Consider the following 25,244-nt stretch of genomic DNA (forward strand, 5'->3'; position numbering starts at 1 on the left):
AGACTGAGAGTTGTGGCTGTTGAGTCTGGAGAAGAGGAGGCTCCCAGGTGACCTTCCTGTGGTATTCCAGTATCTGAAGGGGGCCTCGAAAAGAGCTGGGGAGGGACTTTTTAGGCTGTCAGGGAGTGACAGGACTAGGGGGAATGGAGCAAAGCTGGAGATGGGGAGATTCAGACTGGCTGTGAGGAGGAAGTTGTTGAGCATGAGAGTGGTGAGAGCCTGCAATGGGTTTAGGCCCCATCCCTGGAGGTGTTTAAGGCCAGGCTAGATGAGGCTGTGGCCAACCTGATTGAGGGTAGGGTGTCCCTGCCCATGGCAGGGGGCTTGGAACTAGATGATCCCTGTGGTCCCTTCCAACCCTGACTGATTCCGTGAAATCCCTCTGCAGAGTGTTTTAGACAGCCCTACTCAAGTCCTTCATGCGTGCAAACACCAGTGTCCAAGACCTGGGTGGAATTTATACCAATTAAATCATAGAATCATAGAATCAACCAGGTTGGAAGAGACCTCCAAGATCATCCAGTCCAACCTAGCACCCAGCCCTAGCCAGTCAACCAGACCATGACACTATACCTGCCTGAACATGAGCCAGCAGTGTGCCCAGGTGGCCAAGAGAGCCAGTGGCATCCTGGCCTGCATCAGGAATGGTGTGGTCAGCAGGAGCAGGGAGGTCATTCTGCCCCTGTACTCTGCACTGGTTAGACCACACCTTGAGTACTGTGTTCAGTTCTGGGCCCCCCAGTTTAGGAGGGACATTGAGATGCTTGAGCGTGTCCAGAGAAGGGCGACGAGGCTGGTGAGAGGCCTCGAGCACAGCCCTACGAGGAGAGGCTGAGGGAGCTGGGATTGGTTAGCCTGGAGAAGAGGAGGCTCAGAGGTGACCTTATTGCTGTCTACAACCACCTGAAGGGTGGTTGTGGCCAAGAGGAGGTTGCTCTCTTCTCTCAGGTGGCCAGCACCAGAACGAGAGGACACAGCCTCAGGCTGTGCCAGGGGAAATTTAGGCTTGAGGTGAGGAGAAAGTTCTTCACTGAGAGAGTCATTGGACACTGGAATAGGCTGCCCGGGGAGGTGGTGGAGTCGCCGTCCCTGGAGCTGTTCAAGGCAAGATTGGACGTGGCACTTGGTGCCATGGTCTAGCCTTGAGCTCTGTGGTGAAGGGTTGGACTTGATGATCTGTGAGGTCTCTTCCAACCCTGATGATACTGTGATACTGTGATCCAGGCTTTTCTTGAAGACCTCAAGGGACTGTGCCTCCACCACCTCCCTGGGCAGCCCATTCCAATGCCAATCGCACTCTCTGTGAAGAACTTCCTCCTAACATCCAGCCTATACCTACCCTGGCACAACTTGAGACTGTGTCCCCTTGTTCTATTGCTGGTTACCTGGGAGAGCTCTAGTCCCCAAAAAGGCCAACCAACAGAGGCAGAAAACCAGAGCAGGACCACCACTAATAGATTACTTATTCAACATTACCATGACAAAGAACATGGAGACTGTTCACCATGAAACAGTCTCTGTGACAAGCCCTTGTGTGCAGCTCCTCTACCAGCAATCGTTAAACTGTCTGATCAATATCTCCTCTTGCATAAATGTAGCTTTGCTCAAAACAATTACCAAAAACACCTTCAGACTTCCAGTCTGCAAATATTTCAGCTGCATACACAAAATAGAGGCACCTTAAGGATAAACCTGGAACAATCAGGCTCTACTAGGCCAACAAATGATGATGACCCCACATCCTTCCTGCAAGCTGTGTTTTTCTTGTTGCTAGTATGATGCAGTATGAGTATTTTTCAGACAGCACACTGAATACTTCTTGAGAAATGAGTTATGAAAATGGTTTAAGGTATTTTCTGCCTCTGACTAACTTGTAAAGTGAGCATCTTCCATCTGAGGTGTTCAAGCACATTAGACACATACTGGATATTGCAAATTTTACAAGTGGCAAAAGTGAGAGAAAGAGGGAAGGTGCCTGTAGCCTGTCATACTCACAAGCTTGCACCAGAATGAGTTTAAAATCTACACGCTAGCACTCGCAGGCAACTTGCTCTCACTACTGATCACACTGACTGCAAGCAGATTTCTAAACAAGAAGACTGAGAGGAAAAAAATACAAAACATCTTAAGTTTTTACTTGTAACACTAGAAGAAAACCCTCCCATTAAACCATTAATGAAATCATAGTATCACAGCATCATTATGGGTGGAAAAGACTCGAGTCCAACTGTAACCCAACTATGATGCCCAGAGTAGATAGTCTGCTGATGCATATATAAACAGCAGTTGTTATGAACCCATCAGACATGTGCCTGTCTTACTTTAGTGTAGCAGCAGTAGCAGCATGGAATACGCTCTCAAAGGCATCCTTTAGAGTTACAAGTGGTAGCGGATGAGAAGACTAGAAGTGGACTTAATTTCTGAAGCATCCTGCAAAACACTGGCTAACACAAGGGGAACCCTCTCTCTTCAACATCCACTTTTTGCTTTTGGGAGATTAGAGAGTGAGCATGGGACAGTGAGTATGGAAGGGTCAATCTCCTAAGGGTGGACTTACCTTGTATGAGAGACGGCGTCACTAAGACTATAAGCACTGTTCTCCCTTGTTAGAGGATTGGAGGCTGGTTGACTCTTGCTGTGAATATCCAGGCTCAGTGAAGACTCGGCCTTTCGGTCCATGTGGCTCTCTTTTTCTAATGTCCTGTCTGCAATGGAGACCACTTCACTGGAGCTATGCCACAGCGGTGCCACCTTCTCCTTTGTTAGCCCTGTTCGTGGAGATGTTGCTGCTCCCAGGGAGGCAGTGCTGCCGTGGCTAGGTCCGTAGGAAGTGGTATCGATGCCACTGTCAGCCGAAGTCCCTTGAAGGTAGTTGTAGCTGTTCAGCTCTGATTCAGTGCGCTCTCCACTGTCATACCATTTCTCATCACTGTGAGCACTGGAGGCATTGCTGGAGAGAGTATTGCTGCTGGAATGGCTGGAGTAGTGGCTGTCAGACTACAGAGGAAACAACAATCCAGAAAAAAAATCCAACCACACTTGCAGGTTTATTTCAGCATTATGGCAGTAAAGAGGAGGAGGAAATAAGATACAGAAGCCAACCACTGCACAATAGGAGCTCTTCTACCTTAAGATACTGGATAGCTACACTGAGGAGACAAACTCCAGAAATGTCCTTACAAGCCAATGCACATGAAAAGCTTTCATATGTATTTGGAAGCCATATTTTAACTATTCAGGGAAAGGGAGAGCTGTTTGTATTTTGTCCCAAAATACTTTACACCTGTTTCTCTTTGAGCACGGTTCTGCTCAGCCCAGTTGAATGAAGCTGGCTGAACTGTGTAGGGTTTGACTTGGTTTATAGCTACTGTAATTAAAAACATCCTTATTTTATGACTCCAGAGTTGTAGAATATGAAAAATAACCAATGCTCAGAAAGTGCATGTGATTTTAACAAACCAATTGCTTATCCAAAGTCTAAAGTAGAGTAAAATAACCACTGCTTTTCCTAGCCCTTTGCAGCAGGGTACATTTCCTCCTTAACAGTCTGCTTTTGTCATGCCACTGCCTGTCTGGTCTCTATGTTCTGTTCTTGGTTACAGCTTGTAGTTACAAAGAAACTCCATGTCCCCATTTCCATAGTGGGCACTGGTGGAATATCCCACTACAGGAAGAATCCCTGATCTAGGCTAGAGTGTCCTGCCCATGGCAGGGGGGTTGGAAGTAGATGATCCCTGTGATCTCTTCCAACCCTGACTGATTCTATGATTCTAATTTCTTGCCATACACACATCATTGCTTAGTAGCTCACCTACTTGGGGTATTGATATCCATCTGAATGTCTTAATTTTATTGTTTATCCACAGACTGTATCTAAGTTCTGATTATTTATGTAAGCAGAACAGAAGCATTTTTTTCTGTAGGCAACAGACTTGTTTGGTGACCAGATGGCAGAAGAACCAGGGAAGGGGCAAAAAAAAAGGAGACTTCAAATCACCTTCCCTGTTTGTCTGCCCCTCTGGGCAGAGATCCCACCCAAATATATAAAAACCCTAAAACTGCTGGGAAAAAAAAGAAGAGGAAAAAGAGAGAATGGCTATATACTGAGAGCAAAAAAAATCTTAGCATCCATGCTTCTTATTATACTAATGCAAAGAACTGACAGGAAAACAAAAAGACTATATTAAGTGACTTTAGATCCAGACTCCTAGTTATCTCTAATTAAAGTTACTGCTCTTCATTAGGGACTGCATCACTCTCCCCCATCCATTTGTTCACATAATAAAGATTTACTTTAGCAATGCCTAAATGAGAAGAATGCAAGCATTAATAATTCCAGTGCTGTACTTCACACACAGGCTTAATGAGTTATGCATTTCATCATTATATGGGCAAATACCTCTCATGGAAAACAGGTCAATCTAAATGTAAAACTCAGGTTTTTGTGCTTTTAAGATTGTGAAGGTAGTTGGGGAGTGGGGAGTGTTGGGGTTTGGGTTTTTTGGTTGTTGTTGCTTTGTTGATTTTTTGTTTGGTTGGTTTGTGTTTAATAACAAAGAAGCATTGCTATGAGTTAATCATCTAAAAGCAACCCTGCCAATTGTATTGAAGTAAGAGATGCTGGTAAGCAGGAGCAAATGACAGGAACTAATTAAAGACTTTCTCACACCTAAATAAATGCAATTAATACTTTCAGTACAATCATGCAACACAACTCTGTGTTTTAGCTGATTGTACAAATAAATTAAAAACCAACTGACACAGCTTACTGGGTAGAGTTTAAAGGCTGGGTTTGGTTTTTTGGATTCTAGTGACAAATAATTCTCAAGGTATCTGAAACTTATCAACATGACCCTATGGAAACATCTCTCTTTGTTTATGAACATCTCTGTATGGAAAGCAGGAAGTGAGACTCTTAAAAAAGGTGTGAAAATCTAAGTCCACAGAGCCAGAAAGACAGAAGTCATCATTTAGATCTTAAACATCAATAAAACAAAGATATTTTTTTTCCAGCAGGATTCCAAAGAAATTTTTAGAACAAGAGTTCCAACACCGTGGGAAAGGAAGAAAATGGAGAAAATAGAAAACCAAAAGTAAGCAGCTTTCTGACTGTTGCATTATAAAATCTATTAGTAAATTTCAAGTCTCAGACGTGAGACCTAAAAATAGTGCTGTAAATTACAGGCTCACAGGCTCACAGGATGTTAGGGGTTGGAAGGGGCTCAAGGAGATCATTGAGTCCAACCCCCCCTGCCAGAGCACGACAATACTATTTAATACAGATCACAGAGGAACACATCCAGACAGGCCTTGAAAGGCTCCAGAGAAGGAGACCCCACAACCTCTCTGGGCAGCCTGTTCCAGTGCTCTGGGATCCTTACAGGAAAGAAGTTCCCCCTTGTGTTGAGGCGGAACCTCTTTTGCTGCAACTTACACCCACTGCTCTTTGTCCTATCACAGGGAGCAAGTGAGAAGAGCTCACAAATCTTTTATTTAGCACAAGATAACAGACAAGAAGTTGCTATTCAACTGGCAGCAAACTTTATTAACTAAGAAGTATTTCATTAGGTTGTGCTTCTGCAGGATTCAGGAACCAACAGGTCTGTTCTCTTCCTTCCTCCATATTATAGTAGGGAACAGGGCTTGATGAGTCTTTCCCCTTTCTTTTTCTTATTTGAAACCGACACTCTAAATAGATCTCTGAACAAGAGTTTGGGTATCAAGGGCTTGTGAAGTAAAAGCAAAACATTAAATAATTCCTTTTTTAGGATAACTTACATGACCCTGCTTATTTGGAGACAAGTGAACCACAGGATCCTGCCTCATCAGTCTTCCACTAGGGCTTTCTCTGAAGGATGGCAGTACCTTGGATACTGCTGGGAGATGGCAGGTAGGTTCTGCAACACAGCACACAATGATGTACTGAGGAGCATCTGTGGCACAAAGAACTCAAAACACATGTGACCAAATTTTACACTGCACTTTTTCCTAATACTGCCAGTAGATAAAAACTTTGGATACCTAACATGAAATTAATTCCCAGTTAAAAAAAATACATATGGTGAAAAAACACAGATGACTATGTGAGGGCACATTCTTGCTTGGTGTACATCAGTAAGACCTCAATAAAAAACAGCAGCCGCCACTCCAGCTTTTGTTAGAACAACCTGAAAGGTATCACTCCCCCATTGCCCAAAGGCAATGCATCAGCATTAAAGCTGGGCAATGTTCATATTCACAGTGTACTGACTTGTATCTCTATATGCCTGTTGCCTGTGGACATGAGATTAAAATGTTTCCCTGAAAATCCACAGTTCACTAAATTGTATTCTGTGCAAGGCAGGACACTAACAAAAGTCTACAGCGATCACTTAAATCAACATATTTTCTCCAGTGGTGGGGTTAGTCTCTTCTGCCAGGCAACCAGCAACAGAACAAGGGGACACAGTCTCAAGTTGTGCCAGGGGAGGTCGAGGCTGGATGTTAGGAGGAAGTTGTTGTCAGAGAGAGTGATTGGCATTGGAATGGGCTGCCCAGGGAGGTGGTGGAGTCACTGTCCCTGGAGGTGTCCAAGCAAAGACTGGATGAGGCACTTAGTGCCTTGGTCTGGTTGACTGGCTAGGGCTGGATGCTAGGTTGGACTGGATGAGCTTGGAGGTCTCTTCCAACCTGGTTGATTCTATTCTATTCTGTTCCTATTCTATTCCTATTTATTCCTCTTCCATTCCTATTTATTCCTATGCCTATTCTATTCCTACTCTACTTCTTCTCAGAGTGAAGGTGAGCTAAATAAACATTTTTTCAAAAACTCCGTTGAAGTCACAATATTTTCTTAAAAATTGCTGTCTGTGCAAGTGGAAACTGCAAAAATCAGTTCTGATTAAAGTAAACCTGGCAAAAGTGGGTGACATTCAAATCAGTGAGCTCGCACGGACGCTCATAGGAATACTCTTTGCCAATTCAATTATTTTTTCCCAGGAGAGAAGTGTGGATGTCTCGAGGGTGCTCAGACACAGCCTACCAGGTAGGTAATTGCCTTCTCTGAGCCCAAGGGCAGTAGTTTAAAACAGTCTTTCCCAGTTGTGCCTTTTGTACGTGTGTCATCTCTGCTGTGGTTAAGCAATGCTGCGCTTCCTAAAATCGCTGCTTTCAAGCAGAATATGTGCTTATGTACATCAGGTACTTGCCAACACCCACAGTGACAAGAAGTGCTTTCCCCAGCACAGCCACACGTTGTTCACCTTGATCTGCAGCTTTTTAAAAAGAAAATGAAATAGTACTTCAAAAACTGTATTAAATTAAAAAATAAAATTCACATGTGGTTCCCCCTGGCAAGTGCTGGTGGTGCACAAACCCAAAGGCTTCTGTAGCTAAAAACTAGCCAGGAAAGGGTGAGTGTGTGGATTCACTGCACCTGGTGTCTTATTTACCTTGAGGCAGATTAGCCCAAGTGGAAATGTGCTTATTTGTCATCAAACCAAATTTTCACCTGGATTCACCAGGTTAGCAATAAAGTCTCCAGTCAGAGATGCAGCTTTCTACTGTGACTCCATGAATGCAGGACAATACACAAGAGATAAAATACAGGGATGTCAGCATGTATTTCTCAGCCTTTGCCAAATGCTGGAGCCATCTCTTCTACCATACAATTGTTCCTGTTCTTTTAGACTTTATTTCGCTCGTATGGTGACACCTGACACTGCAGAACAGAACCTGATGGCAGCTCCACTCAGCGCCTGCACCAACACCCAACTGTTGGTCTGCAAAAGAAACGCTGAGCGAAAAGATGATTAGCTTTACATGTGTCATTACCATCACATGGCATCAAAACATATGTGATTAAAAATCCTTCTGTCAAAATGAGAACTGCAGAGCTGTATAATCAGAGCTTTTTAGTGAGAAGAATGGGGGAGTTATGATGGAGGGACTAACAGATGGCTCAATAACAAGGCACGGCTCACTGAGCTTGTGAAGGTATGTGAACCAAGTTCATCTTCTGACCTTGAGGCTGGCATTTGCTTTAAACCACTGCTGATCTCAGTGAGCCTTATTCTGTGTTTGACACTAGTCTGTTTACACAGAATCAAAGCTATGGTGCAGTGAAATGGTAAATCTATATGTGCAATAGAAAAAGTATGGAATGGTTTAATCTATAGTAACAAAGTTAGAATATTGACCATGGTCATCCTGTTGGATCAATATTCTATGTCAATAGGACATTTCCACTGGCGGCAGCCTTGTTGGCATCCACTCAGGTCAAACCACAGTTGCAGCAAAAGGGCTACACACAAAAAAAAACCCTTCAAATGAAGGCTTAACAAAGCAAATTTTCTGTACCCAGGTGTTTTATGCAGTTAATATGTTCCCTCAGCTGACAGCTTAATTGCCAAGTGCAATGAAAAATGTATACACTGGTGCAAGGTGATTACCAAGCTATAGATTTACTTCACTATTTAAACTTTAATTGCCCTGTTTGGTTTTTTTTCTCATTTTGTACATGGTATTTTTATAGCTTCAATGATCAAACAATCAATTTGCATTTATATAGCACTGACTGAAAAGGGAGCATCACAAACACTTTAGACAGACTAAGCAAAAATTCAACTAAGCCAAGCCATTTGGGAGCATAGGTGAGGTCAAACGAGTCCTCAGCAGCAAGAGAAATGAGTAAGTGTGTCTACCCAACCACTTCTAGAAGGGCAGTGCTTCAGGGTAAAAGCATTAAAGGCAGATTTTAGCCCCACAATCAAATGAAGAACTGAAATCAGTTCTTCCTCAGGTGCTACTCACAGGTCTCAAGGAAACAAACTGCTAGTACATGCTCTAGACCTAATTACTCATCCCAATGGACAAGATTAACTCTCAAAGACTCTGAGATCACAGTGCTTAAGAGAGTTCTCTCTCTGCACAGAGAGGTATAGCCAAAGTCACCTTGCAGTTAGCACCACTTGCCCAGTGTAGAGAATTAATTACCTACCCATCTGGTCAGCGATACTATCCTCACTTCTTTGCCAGCTGGGTGTGGATTTGCCGCTACCGCCCGTATCCGATTGCGTGTTCTGCCTGTCAATGGACGCAGGGGATCTGCGGCTAATCCCAAACCTGTTGTAACACCCCAAAAACCAAAGCAGATCATGGTATTAGATATGCAAAGAACTCACATAAGGAGAAAAGAGCACTTTTAAGCAGGCAGTGTCAAACAACAGGGCAAGCCAACGAACAGCGTAACTCGCTTTTCCCATTTCATTTTTGTGACAGCTCTCAGGACCCATTTAGCACCTTTAAGGCATTAAGATTACTACACACATTCATTTACTGAGCTTCTTTGATCAAGAACATCTGCTCATAGCACAACTAGAAAAAACAGACCAAACATCCCAAAATAAAATTGACCAGTTTTCATGTACACAGATGTTTAAACGGAAAGATGAAGAGACCACTGCATGGTTGCAGAAAGCTGACCACAGTGAGTAAAACGTCCAGAAAAAAGCCACACAGGGAGATGAAGTGTGTTCGTTGGGAAAGGATATCAAAGATGGACCCTTTTAACTGGGACAGCACTACCTCAAACTAATCTAAGTGAGCATGAGAAAGTTTGTTAGGAAAATCCTATGAATCGCAGCCTTTTTCCTGGATTTAAGCAAAAGGTGAATAAGGTCACACCAAGATATGAAGACATATGCAAACGAGGTTAGATAATCTGGGACAACATTACACTGCCAAGTAGTTTAAGTAAGTGCTTATCAAACTGACTATATTAATAGAATCATAGAATCAGTCAGGTTGGAAGAGACCTCCAAGCTCATCCAGTCCAACCTATCACCCAGCCCTGTCCAATCAACTAGACCACAGCACTAAGTGCCCCATCCAGGCTTTCCATAGAATAGAATGTTAGAATCATAGAATCAAGCAGGTGGGAAGAGAACTCCAAGCTCATCCTGCCCAACCCATCACTCAGCCTTAACCAATCAACTAGACCATGGCACTAAGTGCCTCATCCAGTCATCCAGCATTATTCTTGAAGTCTTAATGATTGATCTGCTAAATCTGACCCTAAGTATCATTGCTATGGAATGTAAGTGACTTATATATAATACAGAATTATAGATGCATTTTCAAGGCTTTGTTTTTAATCACACATGCCCAGAAGGAAAAAAAAAATCCCCAAACACTCCACACAGAGAGTTACACCCAAAAGCATCACAAACTGACAGATTCTCTACATATCAAAGAGTTTCTCCAGCCCTAAGTGTCTGACATAACAACAAAGTATGAAATACTCAGACTGTGATTTCAACTTACTCCACTAGGTACAGACTACCTCACATGACTTCCAGTGCAAAGGAGACATCTGCCCAACTGTCAGAACATGCTCAGCATGGTTATTTCTTCTGAAAATTCATGTCCTTCTTAAGTGAAGTGACTTCACCAAAGGAAAGATGACTCAGAAGAGCAAAATCCCACTCTTATCCCTTAAGACAAGCAGCCAGCACACTTCAGTGCACGCAGCACAGCTCTTAAAGGTCACATTTTGAATTGCAGGACACCAAAATTTTACCCAAACATGACCCCACTTCCATTTTGCCCACCACTTTCTAGCATAGCCAATACATGGTTTGATGAATAAAGGAAAAGTGGAAAAAAATCTGGGGACATCTGCCTTCTGAAGACAAGCGACTTGAATTGACATTGCATGAAGTGAGTTATGCTCTTCCCTCTCTATTCATAGAATCAACCAGGTTGGAAGAGACCTCCAAGATCATCCAGTCCAACCTATCCCCCACCCCTATCCAGTCAACTAGACCATGGCACCGAGTGCCTCATCCAGTCTTTTCTTGAAGACCTCAAGGGACGGTGCCTCCACCACCTCCCTGGCAAATCACTCTCTGGGAAGAACTTCCTCCTAACATCCAGCCTATACCTACCCTGGCATAACTTGAGACTGTGTCCCTTTGTTCTATTGCTGGTTGCCTGGGAGAAGAGGTCACCCCCACCTGGCTACAATGTCCCTTCAGGTAGTTGTAGACATGCAGACTAGTGAGGATTTCACTTAATCAAATACCTAAACTGATTGTGATCACAGAATCAGCGAGGTTGGAAGAGACTTCCAAGATCATCCAGGCCAACCTAGCACCCAGCCCTAGCCAATCAACTAGACCATGGCACTTAGCCTCACCTTGGGAAGACTACCTATGGGACATGGTGTCCCTTGTCCAGGCCAACCTTCTCTCCAGCATCTTAGCAATTATATGCTGAAAAAAATCTCTCCCATTATTTTAAGAACAAACAAGGGCTGATTGCTGAGCAGCTCTACCATCAACCAACAGACTCGCCCCAAATCTGGTCTTGGACAAATCTCAGCAGGCGGCGTATGTGGAACTGCAACGGTTTGTAGTAACAGACATTGCTTTGCTTACTGAGGCAAGGGAAAGCTTCCTCCAAAATTACATTTTTCATGCTTTCCACTTTGACTGATGGAAAATGTTTGAAAAGTCTTAAGTAAATGTGACTCCTGTGTACAAGAATACTATGGAAGACAAAATGCTTTTCCTGTAAGAACAGAATGTGCTGCTCAGGGAGGTGGTGGTGGAGTCGCTGTCCCTGAAGGTGTGTCCATGAGCTATTGCACTCACACACCATTGCCACCTCTTGCTATTCTGCTACCAAGGTTGACTTAAAAAAGTCCAAAGTCTTTCTGCTGGGTGTTTCTGCAAATCATCCCTGTGTTCACTGTGCACCCAGGCACCCAGCCCAGCCTCATGACTGGATGAGGCACTTAGTGCCATGGTCAAGTTGATTGGATTGGGCTGGGTGCTAGGTTGGACTGGACGAGCTTGGAGGTCTCTTCCAACCTGGTTGAATCTATGATTCCATGATAATAATTGAACAACTGGAGTTTAGTAAGTAACTTTTTAAAAGAGGCATCCAGTAAGGAATATGTAAAGTCCATGTAGTAATGACATCTTCCATTATTCCTTTTAAACAGTGTTTCCTTGAATGGAAACTTCAAACTCAAAAAGACTATACACATGAAGTTTCTAGGACATAGCTTGTGCTGGTTTGAGCCTAGCTGGGATATTTTGGTGAGAAGAACTAGATGCTAGGCTGCGAAAAGGAAACAGTGCTGATGTCTGCTGTACTCATAGGCTTGCTGAGATGTATGAAAACAAGAACACAAACATAGATAAGAGAGCTGCTCCTGGGCTCTGGGCTGCATGCATTTCTCTCCCTAACTTGCTGTCTAACTAATCCATCTGCTTCCTAACCTCCCTGGCCAATCCTCCAAACTCACCTTGAATGTAAATCAAAATCTGGAGTAAAGTAGAGGGGTGGGAAGAAGGTGGAAGAGTGGTTGAGGGCACCTCCTGGGGACTCTGGTTTCTGGGAGGGCTGTTGTGTTTCTGTATTACTTTTTACCTTGAATATTTCTGTATATAGCTGTAAATATTGTTAAATATCTGCTTGTATATTGTGCTAAGCTGTAAATATAAAGCTTCAGTCTCTAATTTCCAGCTTGGATGAGTCTAGTCTGGGTGATTTTCTTAAGTGTTGGGGGACAGGGAACACACAAACCACCACATAGCTCTTTGCTGAACTTGCAAACTGCTCAAAGAAAGTTGCACTGAATGTATTCACATACAAGATGGAAAAGGGTTGGGATGGGTGCTGCTGTGCTCTGAGGCCACTAAGGTTCCTTCCAACCCAAATTATTCTATGGATCTATGAAAACAAAACCCTCAGTGCCTCTGAAACCCCCTTCCTACTCAAACAGTTATGGTTGTGATATCTAAGGACATATGTCAGAAGTACTTTTTTGTGGAGCAAATCATGTAGTCAGAGAAATGCAGACACGATATGGGGAGCACAAGCTGCTCTTCAGAATTCAAGACAACACACAAGCACTGCTGGCAGGAATGAGCCAGGAAGTGTGCAGTGTGTTGAGAGGTTAAGTGCCTTTTCCAGCCCCAGAGCTCTGGACACACTTCTATTTAGTTTCCTTACAGCAAAGGTTAATGAGCTTAGAGAAAGTCTGCAAGGAAAAGAACAGGGAGGACAGGTCTCTGGAAAAAGAAGCAGCACTTTCTATAACACATGGTTGGAACAGCATTCTCTGGGCTGACACAGAGCAGTGTTTCCTTACCAGCACCTAAATGGCAAAAGAGTGCTTTGTGTTAAGCTCTTGACAATGGTCTTTAATCTTACTAATAGTATAATTTTTCTGAATACAGAAAAAGACATCTCTACTTTATAAAGACCCAGAACAGAGTGAATTATACACAATGACCTCTAATGTACTCAAGAAGACTTCAGAGGGAAGCTTTGCAGTGTGAACTATCATCAGTTCTTCCCCTTTATCTTCTCTATAGGAAGTCATTTGGAATGTGGTAGACAGCCCTCCTGCTGCCAATTACTTCTTTCCCCCAATTGGAGATGCTTGATTTATTGCTCCTTTCAGTGTGCTCTGAAAATGATACAGATTTAATTTCTTCATCTGCCATTTTCCCCTTACATTGACATTGAATGGCTTCAGAGAGTTTGAAGGTTTCAGGAAAGCTAGGAGAAAAGTGCCTTGAAACAGGATGACTGGGAGTATCTGAAAAGGTTGCTAGCTGTGGATTACCTGGCACTTTCCTGATAGGCTTGACATTAGGAGGAAGTTCTTCCCAGAGAGAGTGACTGGCATTGGAATGGGCCGCCCAGGGAGGTGGTGGAGTCCCTGAATCATAGAATCAGTCTGGGTTGGAAGGGACCACAAGGATCATCTAGTTCCAACCCCCCTGCTATGGGCAGGGACACCCTACCCTAGATCAGGCTGGCCACAGCCTCATCCAGCCTGGCCTTAAACACCTCCAGGGATGGGGCTTCAACCACCTCCCTGGGCAACCCATTCCAGCCTCTCACCACTCTCATGCTCAACAACTTCCTCCTCACGTCATCTCCCCACCTCCAGCTTTGCTCCATTCTCCCCAGTCCTGTCACTCCCTAACAGCCTAAAAAGTCCCTCCCCAGCTTTTTTAGAGGCCCCCTTCGGATCCTGGAAGGCCACAAGAAGGTCACCTGGGAGCCTCCTCTTCTCCAGACTGCACAGCCCCAACTCTTTCAGTCTGTCCTCATAGCAGAGCTGCTGCAGCCCTCTCATCATCCTCGTGGCTTGGGAGGTATTCAAGCAAAGACTGGATGGACACTTAATGCCATGGTCTAGTTGACTGGATAGGGCTGGGTGCTAGCTTGGACTGGATAATCTTGGAGATCTCTTCCAACCTGGCTGATTCCATGATTCAACACTACTTGCCTTAACTATTAGTACAGACTGCAAAGTCCCAAACCTATTACTTACTTTATTTTAGAATCTAAATCTGTGAAATGAAGCCATTTGCAACATGAAACCAGTACCTTTAATGAAGAGCTTTAAATACATAAAGGTTCCTTTGTACAGTAACCTGAGCACTTGTAGACTAGGATCTGAGAGAGAGGTTAGCTCACGAAGGGAAAAGGTGGAAGCAAGAGGGTTTTAAAACTGACTTTTTCAGGAAGCATGACAAAGGCTGACACAAACACGTTGTAATGCATGCAAACAAGTGCTGACAGGAGGCTGCATAAGCACTCCTTTAGCTTAACCTGTGCCACAACAAATGGAACAGAGAACAAAAAGCCTGCCTATGAAGAGTATGAAAAAAAATCTGTTGCCTACCCTTCTGGCATGGATTTTTGTCTGTACGTGCCCCCACCAGAGCCAGTCTCGCTGGAAGATGATAAGTTGCTTGGAGAGTTACGGCACTGCTGCGATCTTGCTAAGGCAATGGAGGAAACTGTGACATAGACATCGGAACCAGGAGACAACCTGTTCAGAACAAAGGAACCAGCTGAATCAGCAGGATTGGACTGTGCAAGGCCTGGTGGACAGCAGGACATCAGGGAGACAGCAGAAATGAAGTCAATTGTAGGATTGGATGTTTTCCCCTTACGAATCTCTTAGAAACCATGGAAAACCATCTCTAAAAAGCTGGATGCTGGGGAGCAAGTGGGGAGGGGGAAGTCTTGTCTCACTTGTACAGACAGGATGAAGAGTAATAGGTTTGAACTGGCAGAGGGGAGATTTAAACTGGATATTAGGAAGAAGTTCTTTACAGTGAGGGTGGTGAAACACTGGACAGGGAGGCTGAGGATACTCCCTCCCTGGAGGTGTTCAAGGCCAGGTTGGGTGAGGTCTTGAGCAACCTGTTCTAGTGGGAGGTGACCCTGCCTGTGGTGGGGGGTTGGAATGATGTGATCTTTGAGATCCCTTCCAACCTGAACCATTCTAAGATTGTAAGTGCAGGGGGAAAACCTGAATGCACACTGGGAGAGCACCCCAGTTTCTAAAGTCCTGATGAGTTTTTACAGCTTTCTTGTAAGGAATAATGAAGCACAACACTCCTCGTGCAAATACCAAGCAGACCAAATATTTCACATTCTCAAAACAAACTCTTGTCTGGAGTTTAAACTAGTGAGCTGTCTTTGCAAACTCTCCCCAGAGTAGCAAAAGGTTATATCTTTCCCACCAGATGTGTCTGGGTTAAACTGCAAGAATTCTAGGATTCTATGACTGAAAACCCATGTTATTTATTGCATTCTCTCTAAAAGCACAACATTCTAATGGGCAATGATTTCATGGATCAGAACTCTGTTTGAAAATACAAACCCCAGTCATATGAAGCCTTGTCCTGTCAGAAGAGCCATACAGTGAATAAATGGGCCAGAAATGCAACACATGGCACCTGGGCAGAATGGCTGGAAGCAGCAGGGTAACACTGCTCAACTTTGTATATCCTGTATACCCTAGATCAGGCTGCCCACAGCCTCATCCAGCTTGGCCTTAAACACCTCCAGGGATGGGGCCTCAACCGTCTCCCTGGGAAACCCATTCCAGGCTCTCACCTCTCTCATGCTCAACAACTTCCTCCTCACGTCCAGTCTGAACCTACCCATCTCCATCTTCACTCCATTCCCCTCAGTCCTGTCCTTCTCAGACCAGGAGGCCTCTTGCCACACAGCAGCCCCCAACAGAACAGAATCCATTGATCTCAGACTGTTTCCCTCGATACTGTGCACAAAAGCAATAAGGTAACATAAGCTTAAAATAGAAAGGGCAGTTAAGACTGGACCAAAGTTCTTAATTACCAAGTCAGTTCCTTAAATAAACTGAAGTCTGCCTTTTGGAAGTGCAGTGTGGAGGTTCTGTTGATGCCCCTCCTGGTTTCACTCTGTAATTTCATGGTCACTGGACCTATGGCAGCCTCCAACCACCACATCTCCCACCAGCCCCACTCTACTTGTGAACAGCAGGTCAAGTAGGGCTGCCCCCCTGGTAGGCTCACGTTGTCCTTCTAGACTGCCTCTTCTCTGCAGAGTCCCAGCAGATGTAAGTCACTCACAAGAATAAGGGCAGGTGATCATGAGGCAGCCTCCAGTTGCTTAAAGAATAATAACTCAACCTCTTCTTCCTGGTAGGGTGGTCTATAACAGACTCTAACCAGGATGTCAGCCTTGTTGGCCTTCCCCTTAATTGTCACACATAGGGACTCAACCTGATCATCCTTAATCCCTACCTTCATGACATCCATAGAATGGTCAAGGTTGGAAGGAACCTAAAGGATCACCCAGCTCCAACCCCTTGCCATGGGCAGGGACACCTCCCATGAGAGCAGGTTGCTCAAGACCTCATCCAACCTGGTCTTAAACACCTCCTGGGAGGAAGCACCCACCACCTCCCTGGGCAACCCGTGCCAGTGTCTCACCACCCTCACTGTAAAGAACTTCCTCCTACCATCTAGTCTAAATCTCCCCTCTTCCAGTTTAAACCCATTACCCCTTGTCCTGTCATTACAAGACCTTGTCAATAGTCCCTCCCCAGCTTTCCTTTAGGCCCCCTTCAGATACTGGAAGGCCACTATAAGGTCTCCTTGCATCCTTCTCCAGACTGAAGAGCCCCAACTCTCGCAGCCTGTCCTCATAGCAGAGCTGCTGCAGCCCTCTGAGCATCTTCGTGGCCCTCCTCTGGACTCGCTCCAACAGTTCCATGTCCCTCTTGCGACAGGGGCTCCAGAACTGAACACAGTACTTCAGGAGGGTTCTGAGGAGAGCAGAGTAAAGGAGGAGAATCCCCTCCTTTGCTCTGCTGGCCACACTTTTCTTGATGCAGCCCAGGACAGTTGCTGTCTGGGCTGCACGTGCACACTGTCGGCTCAGGTTGAGGTTTTCATCAACCCAGAGCATCCCCAAGGCATAGTGCCACTCCTCCACTCCTTCTCCCTTGCCTGTCTCTCCTGAAGAGTCCATAGCCACTGATTACAGCACTCCAGTTGTGTGAGTCATCCCACCATGTTTATGTGATGGTGACATCATAGTTTTCCTCTTGAACCAAGGCTTCCAGCTCTTCCTGGTTGTTACCCATACTGTGTGCATTGGTGTATATATACTTCAGCTGGGCTGCTTTTACCCCTATCTCTGGCCTACCACCCTTAGCCTCCATCAGTTTGTCTCCAGTACAGTTGTGTTTAACCTTCTCCCCCCTCCAGTCTAGTTTAAAGCCTACTTTTCATCTATACAGGCACTCAGGTTTAAACTCAGTTAGGCTTACAGAGCAATAATCTGCCCTTTAAAAGTGTGACCTTTTTTTTCCTCAATTGGAAATTGTTGCAAGGAAACCAATTACTTCTCAAGTAATATTTTTGTAAAATGATTTCCTGCTGGAAAATGCTTACATTTTCACTTCAAGTTCAGCTATGACTTTTCTTTACTTCCTATGCCTTACCAAAAAGTGACAGCACTGCTCAGAAGGAACATCAAGACTTCAGAACCATCTCATGGAGTTACAATTCATTTACAGAGATGAAAGAACTTGAGGGCAAACAAAATTGCCTTATAAATGTGGTCTGAAGAACAGCAACCAATAACCAGTCAGGTAGCACATCTTATTATTTAAAGCAGTACTCTTTTTTTGCTGGTACAAAGTGCAATAGCACTGAAGAACATTTTGTTTTATGGGAAACACATTAATATGACAAAAGAACATTACAGTAGCTCTATGAGGAAAGGCTAAGGGAGCTGGGGGTGTGCAGCCTGCAGAAGAGGAGGCTCAGGGCAGAGCTCACTGCTGTCTACAGCTACCTGAAGGGAGGCTGTAGCCAGGTGGGGTTGGTCTCTTCTCCCAGGCACCCAGCAACAGAACAAGAGGACACAGTCTCAAGCTGTGCCAGGGCAGGTCTAGGCTGGGTGTTAGGAGGAAGTTCTTGCCAGAGAGTTGTTGCCACACCTCAAGTATTGTGTTCAGTTTTGGGCACCTCAGGGCTGTCTGCAGCTACCTGAAAGGACGTTGTGGAGAGGCTGCTGCTGGGCTCTGCTCACAGGTAAACAGCGATAGAACAAGAGGGAATGGCCTCAAGCTGTGACTGGGTAGGTTCAGACTAGGTATTGGGGAACATTTGTTCACAGCAAGAGTGGTCAGGCACTGGAATGAGCTGCCCAGGGAGATGGTTGAGTCACCAACCCTGGATGTGTTCAAGCAAAGACTGGATGGGGCACTTAGTGCTGTGTTCTAGTTGACTGGCTAGGGCTGAGTGATAGGTTGGAATGGATGATCTTGGAAGTCTCTTCCAACCTGGTTGATTCTATGAATCTAGATTAGTTTGAACTGACTTCTTGAGCTGCTTTGAAATCTGTTGATGAAAGGCGCTCCCCAGGATAAAAGGAGCATTGCATTAGCAGCATCCTTCTGGAGTTAAGATAAGTAAAAGGCAAGGACAGAATACAATTAAACACTAAACTAAACCAAGCTGTTACCTATTTCAAAAGACAGCTTTAAGAAGAAATTCCAAAGCGGTAAAGTGTATGAGTCCCATTACTGAATTTAACAACAGGCCAAGCATCCATTACATCACACAGACACAATTAGACTGCAGTCAATTGAACTGAGATTATCCCATGCATGGTTTACTTCTAGCAGTTCACCCTGAAAGAACTAGTTGAGTCTTGCCATATATGGGAAGAAGATAGTCTGCTGGAAGGGCAGTGACTGGGATAGGCAAACATATTTCGTTTGGTATGACAACGCAGGTGTTGCTCTTAAATTAATTTCCCTGTCATTAGCTGTAATTTTACCCTCATCTTCAGTATGCACAGGTTTATAACACACACATCCTAAGAAAAAGGTCAGACCATTTGGCTTTGTGCCTATGGCCTAAGGCAGTCTTTAGCTATATGATCGCACACAGAAGCCTTCTCCCATAGGACCTCTGTCCCATGCAGTTTTGGGCTACAACTTCCTGGTATGGGCCAGGATGCCATTGGCTCTCCAGACCACCTGGACTGGGGAAGGTAAGGGCTGGATGCTAGGAGGAAGTTGTTGCCAGAGAAAATGATTGGCATTGGAATGGGCTGCCCAGGGAGGTGGTGGAGTCGCCATCCCTGGAGGTGTTCAAGAAAAGACTGGATAAGGCACTTAGTGCCATGGTCTAGATGACTGGCTAGGGCTGGGTGCTAGGTTGGGCTGGATGAGCTTGGAGGTCTCTTCCAACCTGCTTGATTCTATGATTCTGTACATTGGATTTTCCAGAGAAGTATACATAAAACAGTCTTTGTGTATAAAGTAAGTCCAAATGTTAGGCTACATGGCACTGTGTAAGAGCTGCACAGGTCATAGAATCAGTCAGGGTTGGAAGGGACCACAAGGATCATCTAGTTCCAACCCCCCCGCCACGGGCACGGACACCCTAGCCTAGATCAGGCTGGCCAAAGCCTCATCCAGCCTGGCCTTACACACCTCCAGGGAGGTCAGATGTGAATAGGTGGAGGCTGGCAGAAGAGAAGAGCTGGCCTTACAGCCAAGGCATTTCAGTGCTGACTTAGCAAGCTGAATTCTTATCTTGTGCTTGCTGCAGCGCTCCCCTATGACCACTGGCATGTTTGCTAAAGAAATTTTTCATTCATTGTCACTAATTACAACTTTCTCAAAGGCCTAACTTGATTCCAAGGTCTGATTTACTTCTGAGCTGAACATTTAGCAAAGCAGACGAAGCCAACTGAAGCTATAATTTGAATTTATAAAATACTAACAATGCTGGGCACACTTCCACAGATGAGACGTCTGCAGTAAGACACAGCAAGTGATTAGAATACAATTTCTCTCTTTATCTTTGTTCTTAAATCTGAAGAGGGCTAAAGGCATCTCTTTTCACAAGAGTTTTTTAAAATTAAGTTTAATTACTACCCATGAAAGAATCAGAAACTATATTAATGGGCACTACTGTAAAGCTTAGAAGGGAATCAGTAATTGTGTCTTTACAGCAGGATTTGAATGCCATACAGTAAATAAGGGATAGAGCAATGAAGAGGAAAACTAAATACTAAACAGCTCCTCTTTAATGAGCTGCATCCACTGTGTGAAACCAAATGGCAGCTGGCACTGGTGATGCGCCCCAGAGATCAGTGCTGGGCACAGTCCTGTTCAATATCTTTATTGATGATCTGGACCAGGGGATTGAGTCCAGCATCAGTAAGTTTGCAGATGACACCAAGCTAGGAGCAGGTGTTGATCTGTTGGAAGGTAGAAGAGCCCTGCAGAGGGATCTGGACAGGCTGGATGGGTGGGCAGAGGCCAATGGGATGACATTTAACAAGGCCAAGTGCAGGGTTCTGCACTTTGGCTACAACAACCCCAAGCAGCACTACAGGCTGGGGACTGAGTGGCTGGAGAGCAGCCAGGAGGAAAGGGACCTGGGGGTACTGATAGACAGCAAGCTGAAGATGAGCCAGCAGTGTGCCCAGGTGGCCAAGAGAGCCAATGGCATCCTGGCCTGCATCAGGAACAGTGTGGCCAGTAGGACAAGGGAGGTTATTCTTCCCCTGTACTCAGCACTGGTCAGGCCACACCTTGAGTGCTGTGTCCTGTTCTGGGCCCCTCAATTCAAGAAAGATGTTGAGGTGCTGGAACATGTCCAGAGAAGGGCAACAAAGCTGGTGAGGGGCCTGGAGCACAAACCCTATGAGGAGAGGTTGAGGGAGCTGGGCCTGTTTAGCCTGGAGAAGAGGAGGCTCAGGGGTGATCTTATTACTGTCTACAACTACCTGAAGGGACATTGTAGCCAGGTGGGGGATGGCCTCTTCTCCCAGGCAACCAGCAATAGAACAAGGGGACACAGTCTCAAGTTGTGCCAGGGTAGGTATAGGCTGGATATTAGGAAGAAGTTCTTCACAGAGAGAGTGATTGGCATTGGAATGGGCTGCCCAGGGAGGTGGTGGAGGCATCGTCCCTGGGGGTCTTCAAGAAAAGACTGGATGAGGCACTTAGTGCCATGGTCTAGTTGATTGGCTAGGGCTGGGTGCTAGGTTGGACTGGATGATCTTGGAGGTCTCTTCCAACCTGGTTGATTCTATGATTCTCTGAGGCAGATGTCCTCTGTTAAAAGAAGTTCTCCTAATTTAATCAAGGGAAGTATCAGAAAATACAGTTATACAAAGAGTGCTGAATAAAACTGCACAGTAAATCTTAACTCTGGCATGCTTACCTTCCATGTGTCTGATTTCTGCAATCCTAATTATACCACAAGATGTGACAGCTCCCTGAAAGCACTGAGTCAATACTCTCGTGTTAAAAAGGAAACTGAACCATCCAAAAAAGGAAAAAGAACATCAGCAGTTCTGGTTCAGGGGACAGAAGATGCAATGTGCTGGCATATGGTACCTTCTCACATCACACTGTTACACCTCCTCCAATATTTGTCTTCCATTTGATCACTGATTCCAGAGAACATGTATTGTGACAAGAAAAGATTAAGAGGGACATTCAGGTACAGAATGTCTTCTGTATGATGAAACACCCAACAGGATACATGGTTCCACAAATCATACAGAATTTTACCAAGCTGAATATAGGGGAGGCTGTGGATGTAGTCTATCAGGACTTCAGCAAAGCCTATGACACTGGCAACCACAAGAAGCTCCTGGCAAAGCCAGCAGCTTGTGGCTTGGACAGATTCACTGTCAAGAACTGGCTGGGAGGCCGGGCCCAGAGAGTGGTGGTGAATGGTGCCACATCAAGCTGGCAGCTGTCACTAGTGGTAGGTCCCAAGGATCAGTGCTGGGCCCAGTCCTGTTCAATATCTTTACTGATGATCGGGATGAGGAGATTGAGTCCAGCATCAGTAAGTTTGCAGATGACACCAAGCTAGGAGCAGGTGTGGATCTGCTGGAGGGTAGGAGAGCCCTGCAGAGGGACCTTGCCAGGCTGGATGGGTGGGCAGAGGCCAATGGGATGAGATTGAACAAGGCCAAGTGCAGGGCTCTACACTTTGGCCATGACAACCCCAAGCAGCACTACAGGCTGGGGACAGAGTGGCTGAAGAGCAGCCAGGCAGAGAGGCAGCTGGGGGTGCTGGTAGACAGCAGCTGAACATAAGCCAGCAGTGTGCCCAGGTGGGCAGGAGAGCCAATGGCATCCTGGCCTTCATTAGGAACAGTGTGGCCAGTAGGACAGAGGAGGTTATTCTGCCCCTGTACTCAGCACTGGTCAGGCCACCTCTTGAGTGCTGTGTCCAGTTCTGGGCTCCTCAATTCAAGAAAAATGTTGAGATACTGGAAGGTGTCCAGAGAAGGGCAACGAAGCTGGTGAGGGGCCTGGAGCACAGCCCTATGAGGAGAGGCTGAGGGAGCTGGGGGTGTGCAGCCTGCAGAAGAGGAGGCTCAGGACAGAGCTCACTGCTGTCTACAACTCCCTGAAGGGAGGCTGTAGCCAGGTGGGGTTGGGCTCTTCTGCCAGGCAAGCAGCAACAGAACAAGGGGACACAGTCTCAAGTTGTGCCAGGGGAAGTCTAGGCTGGATATATTAAGGAGGAAGTTGTTGCCAGAGAAGATGATTTCCATTGGAATGGGCTGCCCAGGGAGGTGGTGGAGTCGCTGTCCCTGGAGGTGTTCAAGCAAAGACTGGATGAGGCACTTAGTGCCATGGTCTAGTGGATTGGACAGGGCTGGGTGCTAGGTTGGGCAGGATGATCTTGGAGGTCTCTTCCAGCCTGGTTGATTCTATGATTCTATCATTCCAAAAGTGAATTATATTGGATAGAGAGAAAAAGTAAGAGATCTAGATGTCTCAAGAGACCAGTTAGCAGGCACCTGGAAGAGGAGATACCACCCAAAATTGCTAAACATAATGGTACAGGTGCATTGAGCTCCAGCAGACGTTCAATAGCAGCCAGCCAGCAGACTGTCAGACCAAGGAAGAAATCTTCCTCTGTACTTGTTTCTTTTGCTTTTTCCCTGGTCCATGCTAATGGCTACTGTCAAACAAGGGAGACCAGCTCCTGACACCACACAGCATGGCTCTTCTCAGGTGTTTCTGAAACACCAAATTTTGGCTAAATGGCCATCTGCAGACATAAACCTTTGATCTTCCAGAGAATCACAGAATCAGTCAGGGTTGGAAGGGACCACAAGGACCATCTAGGTCCTAACCCCCTGCCATGGGCAGGGACACTCTAGCCTAGATCAGGCTGGCCAGAGGCCCATTCAGCCTGGCCTTAAACACCTCCAGGGATGGGGCCTCAATCAGTACTGGCATTGAAGGCAGGCTATGAGACCTGCCAAAGGAACTTAAGATAATGGTTAACTGAGCAGATGAACCCCAGTGCAAGTAAAGTTTGATGTGATCCATGTGGTACACAGATACTCAACTTTCTGTCTAGAAAACTCAACTCTGACTTTGATTCCTAAGGATTCCTGTCCTTAAACACCTCCAGGCATGGGACCTCTATCACCTCCCTGGGCAACCCATTCCAGCCTCTCACCACTCTCATGCTCAACAACTTCTTCCTCACATCCAGCCTGAACCTACTCACCACCAGCTTTGCTCCATTCCCCCGAGTCCTGTCACTCCTTGATATCCTGAAAAGTCCTTCCCCAGCTTTTTTGGAGGCCCCCTTCAGATCCTGGAAGGCCACAAGAAGGTCACCTGGGAGCCTCCTCTTCTCCAGACTGAACAGCCCCAACTCTTTCAGTCTCTCCTCACAGCAGAGCTGCTGCAGCCCTCTGAGCATCCTCATGGCCCTTCTCTGGACACACTCCAGCATCTCCACATCCTTCTTGTAATGGGGGCTCCAGAACTGGATGCAGTACTCCAGGTGGGGTCTCAGCAGAGCGGAGCAGAGAGGGAGAATTGTCTCCCTCACCCTGCTGGCCACACTTCTCCTGATGCAGCCCAGGATCTGGTTGGCCCTCCAGGCTGCAAGTGCACACTGCAGCTCTAGGCCCTTGTGCCATGGGGAAAGGCAGAATATATAATCTTGTGTAAGTATGTTTGAATTTGCACAATGTTATGCAAACTTTAAAATAACAAATGCTCAAACTCTGTGTGCTACAACTCTCACTTGACAAGTGGCAAGATGAGCATTGACACCTGCTTGTTTATATTAGGAGAAACATCACTGATCCAAGCAAAGCAGCAGCAGATCAGGATTTTTATGTAATATGGGAACAGTTTTAACTAGACTCCATCTGCAGAAATTAATCTATAAATGAATGGTGCCAGCTCCTGTCACTGACTACACACAGAGGTGGCATTCAAAGAAGTAGGAAGTTTTAGGGGAAGATCATCCTCCCAAGTCCCCAGTTAAGACTTACAACTAGTCCTAATGAATATTGTTGTAATATTTCCAGATTGTGAAATCACAGTCAGTGCTGGACTGCAGTCATGCCACAATTCAGTTCTGCATTTGGTTTAAAACATTGACTGTGATCAGAAATGTTCTAGTTTGTGCCTTGAGGTTTCAACCAGAACTGTCCTGAACTGCATACTGAAGTGGACATGCCCAGCAGGCTTTGCTCACACTTTTCAAATGTTTGGTGAATCAAGTTATAGTTGAGGCTGATTACAGTCCATTAATTAATAAGATATTATCTATCCCTATCTCCTTTCCCCATACACCTTTCATAAAGACTGGAAATCGAGTAGAAAATGAAAACTGACAAATGGGAGGTAAAACAGAGTTCTAAAATCCCATCTCAAATAACATTAGCTCTGGCATACTTTACCTATGTGCCATTTATAGTTCTTTTCCTTAATGTATCATCATAGAATCACAGAATCAGTCAGGGTTGGAAGGGACCACAAGGATCATTCAGTTCCAACCTCCCTGCCATGGGCAGGGACACCCTAGCCTACAGCAGGCTGGCCAGAGCCTCATCCAACCTGGCCTGAAACACCTCCAGGGATG

At 45.4% G+C, this 25,244-nt stretch overlaps 1 protein-coding gene across 3 annotated transcripts in view; it reads right to left on the minus strand.

Moving 5' to 3' along the window:
- SIPA1L1 (signal induced proliferation associated 1 like 1) overlaps window positions 1-25,244 on the minus strand; it is a 250,841-nt gene that overhangs the window by 26,245 nt on the left and 199,352 nt on the right. For all 3 annotated transcript variants that reach the window (XM_064143298.1, XM_064143279.1, XM_064143287.1), the window contains 4 exons: window positions 14,693-14,842; window positions 8,978-9,102; window positions 5,779-5,897; window positions 2,558-2,997 (listed from right to left, as the gene is read on the minus strand). In XM_064143298.1, coding sequence (XP_063999368.1) covers window positions 2,558-2,997; window positions 5,779-5,897; window positions 8,978-9,102; window positions 14,693-14,842 — 834 coding nt within the window. The remainder of the gene's footprint in view (window positions 1-2,557; window positions 2,998-5,778; window positions 5,898-8,977; window positions 9,103-14,692; window positions 14,843-25,244) is intronic.

This window comes from Pogoniulus pusillus, chromosome 1, assembly GCF_015220805.1.
Source record: "Pogoniulus pusillus isolate bPogPus1 chromosome 1, bPogPus1.pri, whole genome shotgun sequence".
Lineage (NCBI taxonomy): Eukaryota > Metazoa > Chordata > Aves > Piciformes > Lybiidae > Pogoniulus > Pogoniulus pusillus.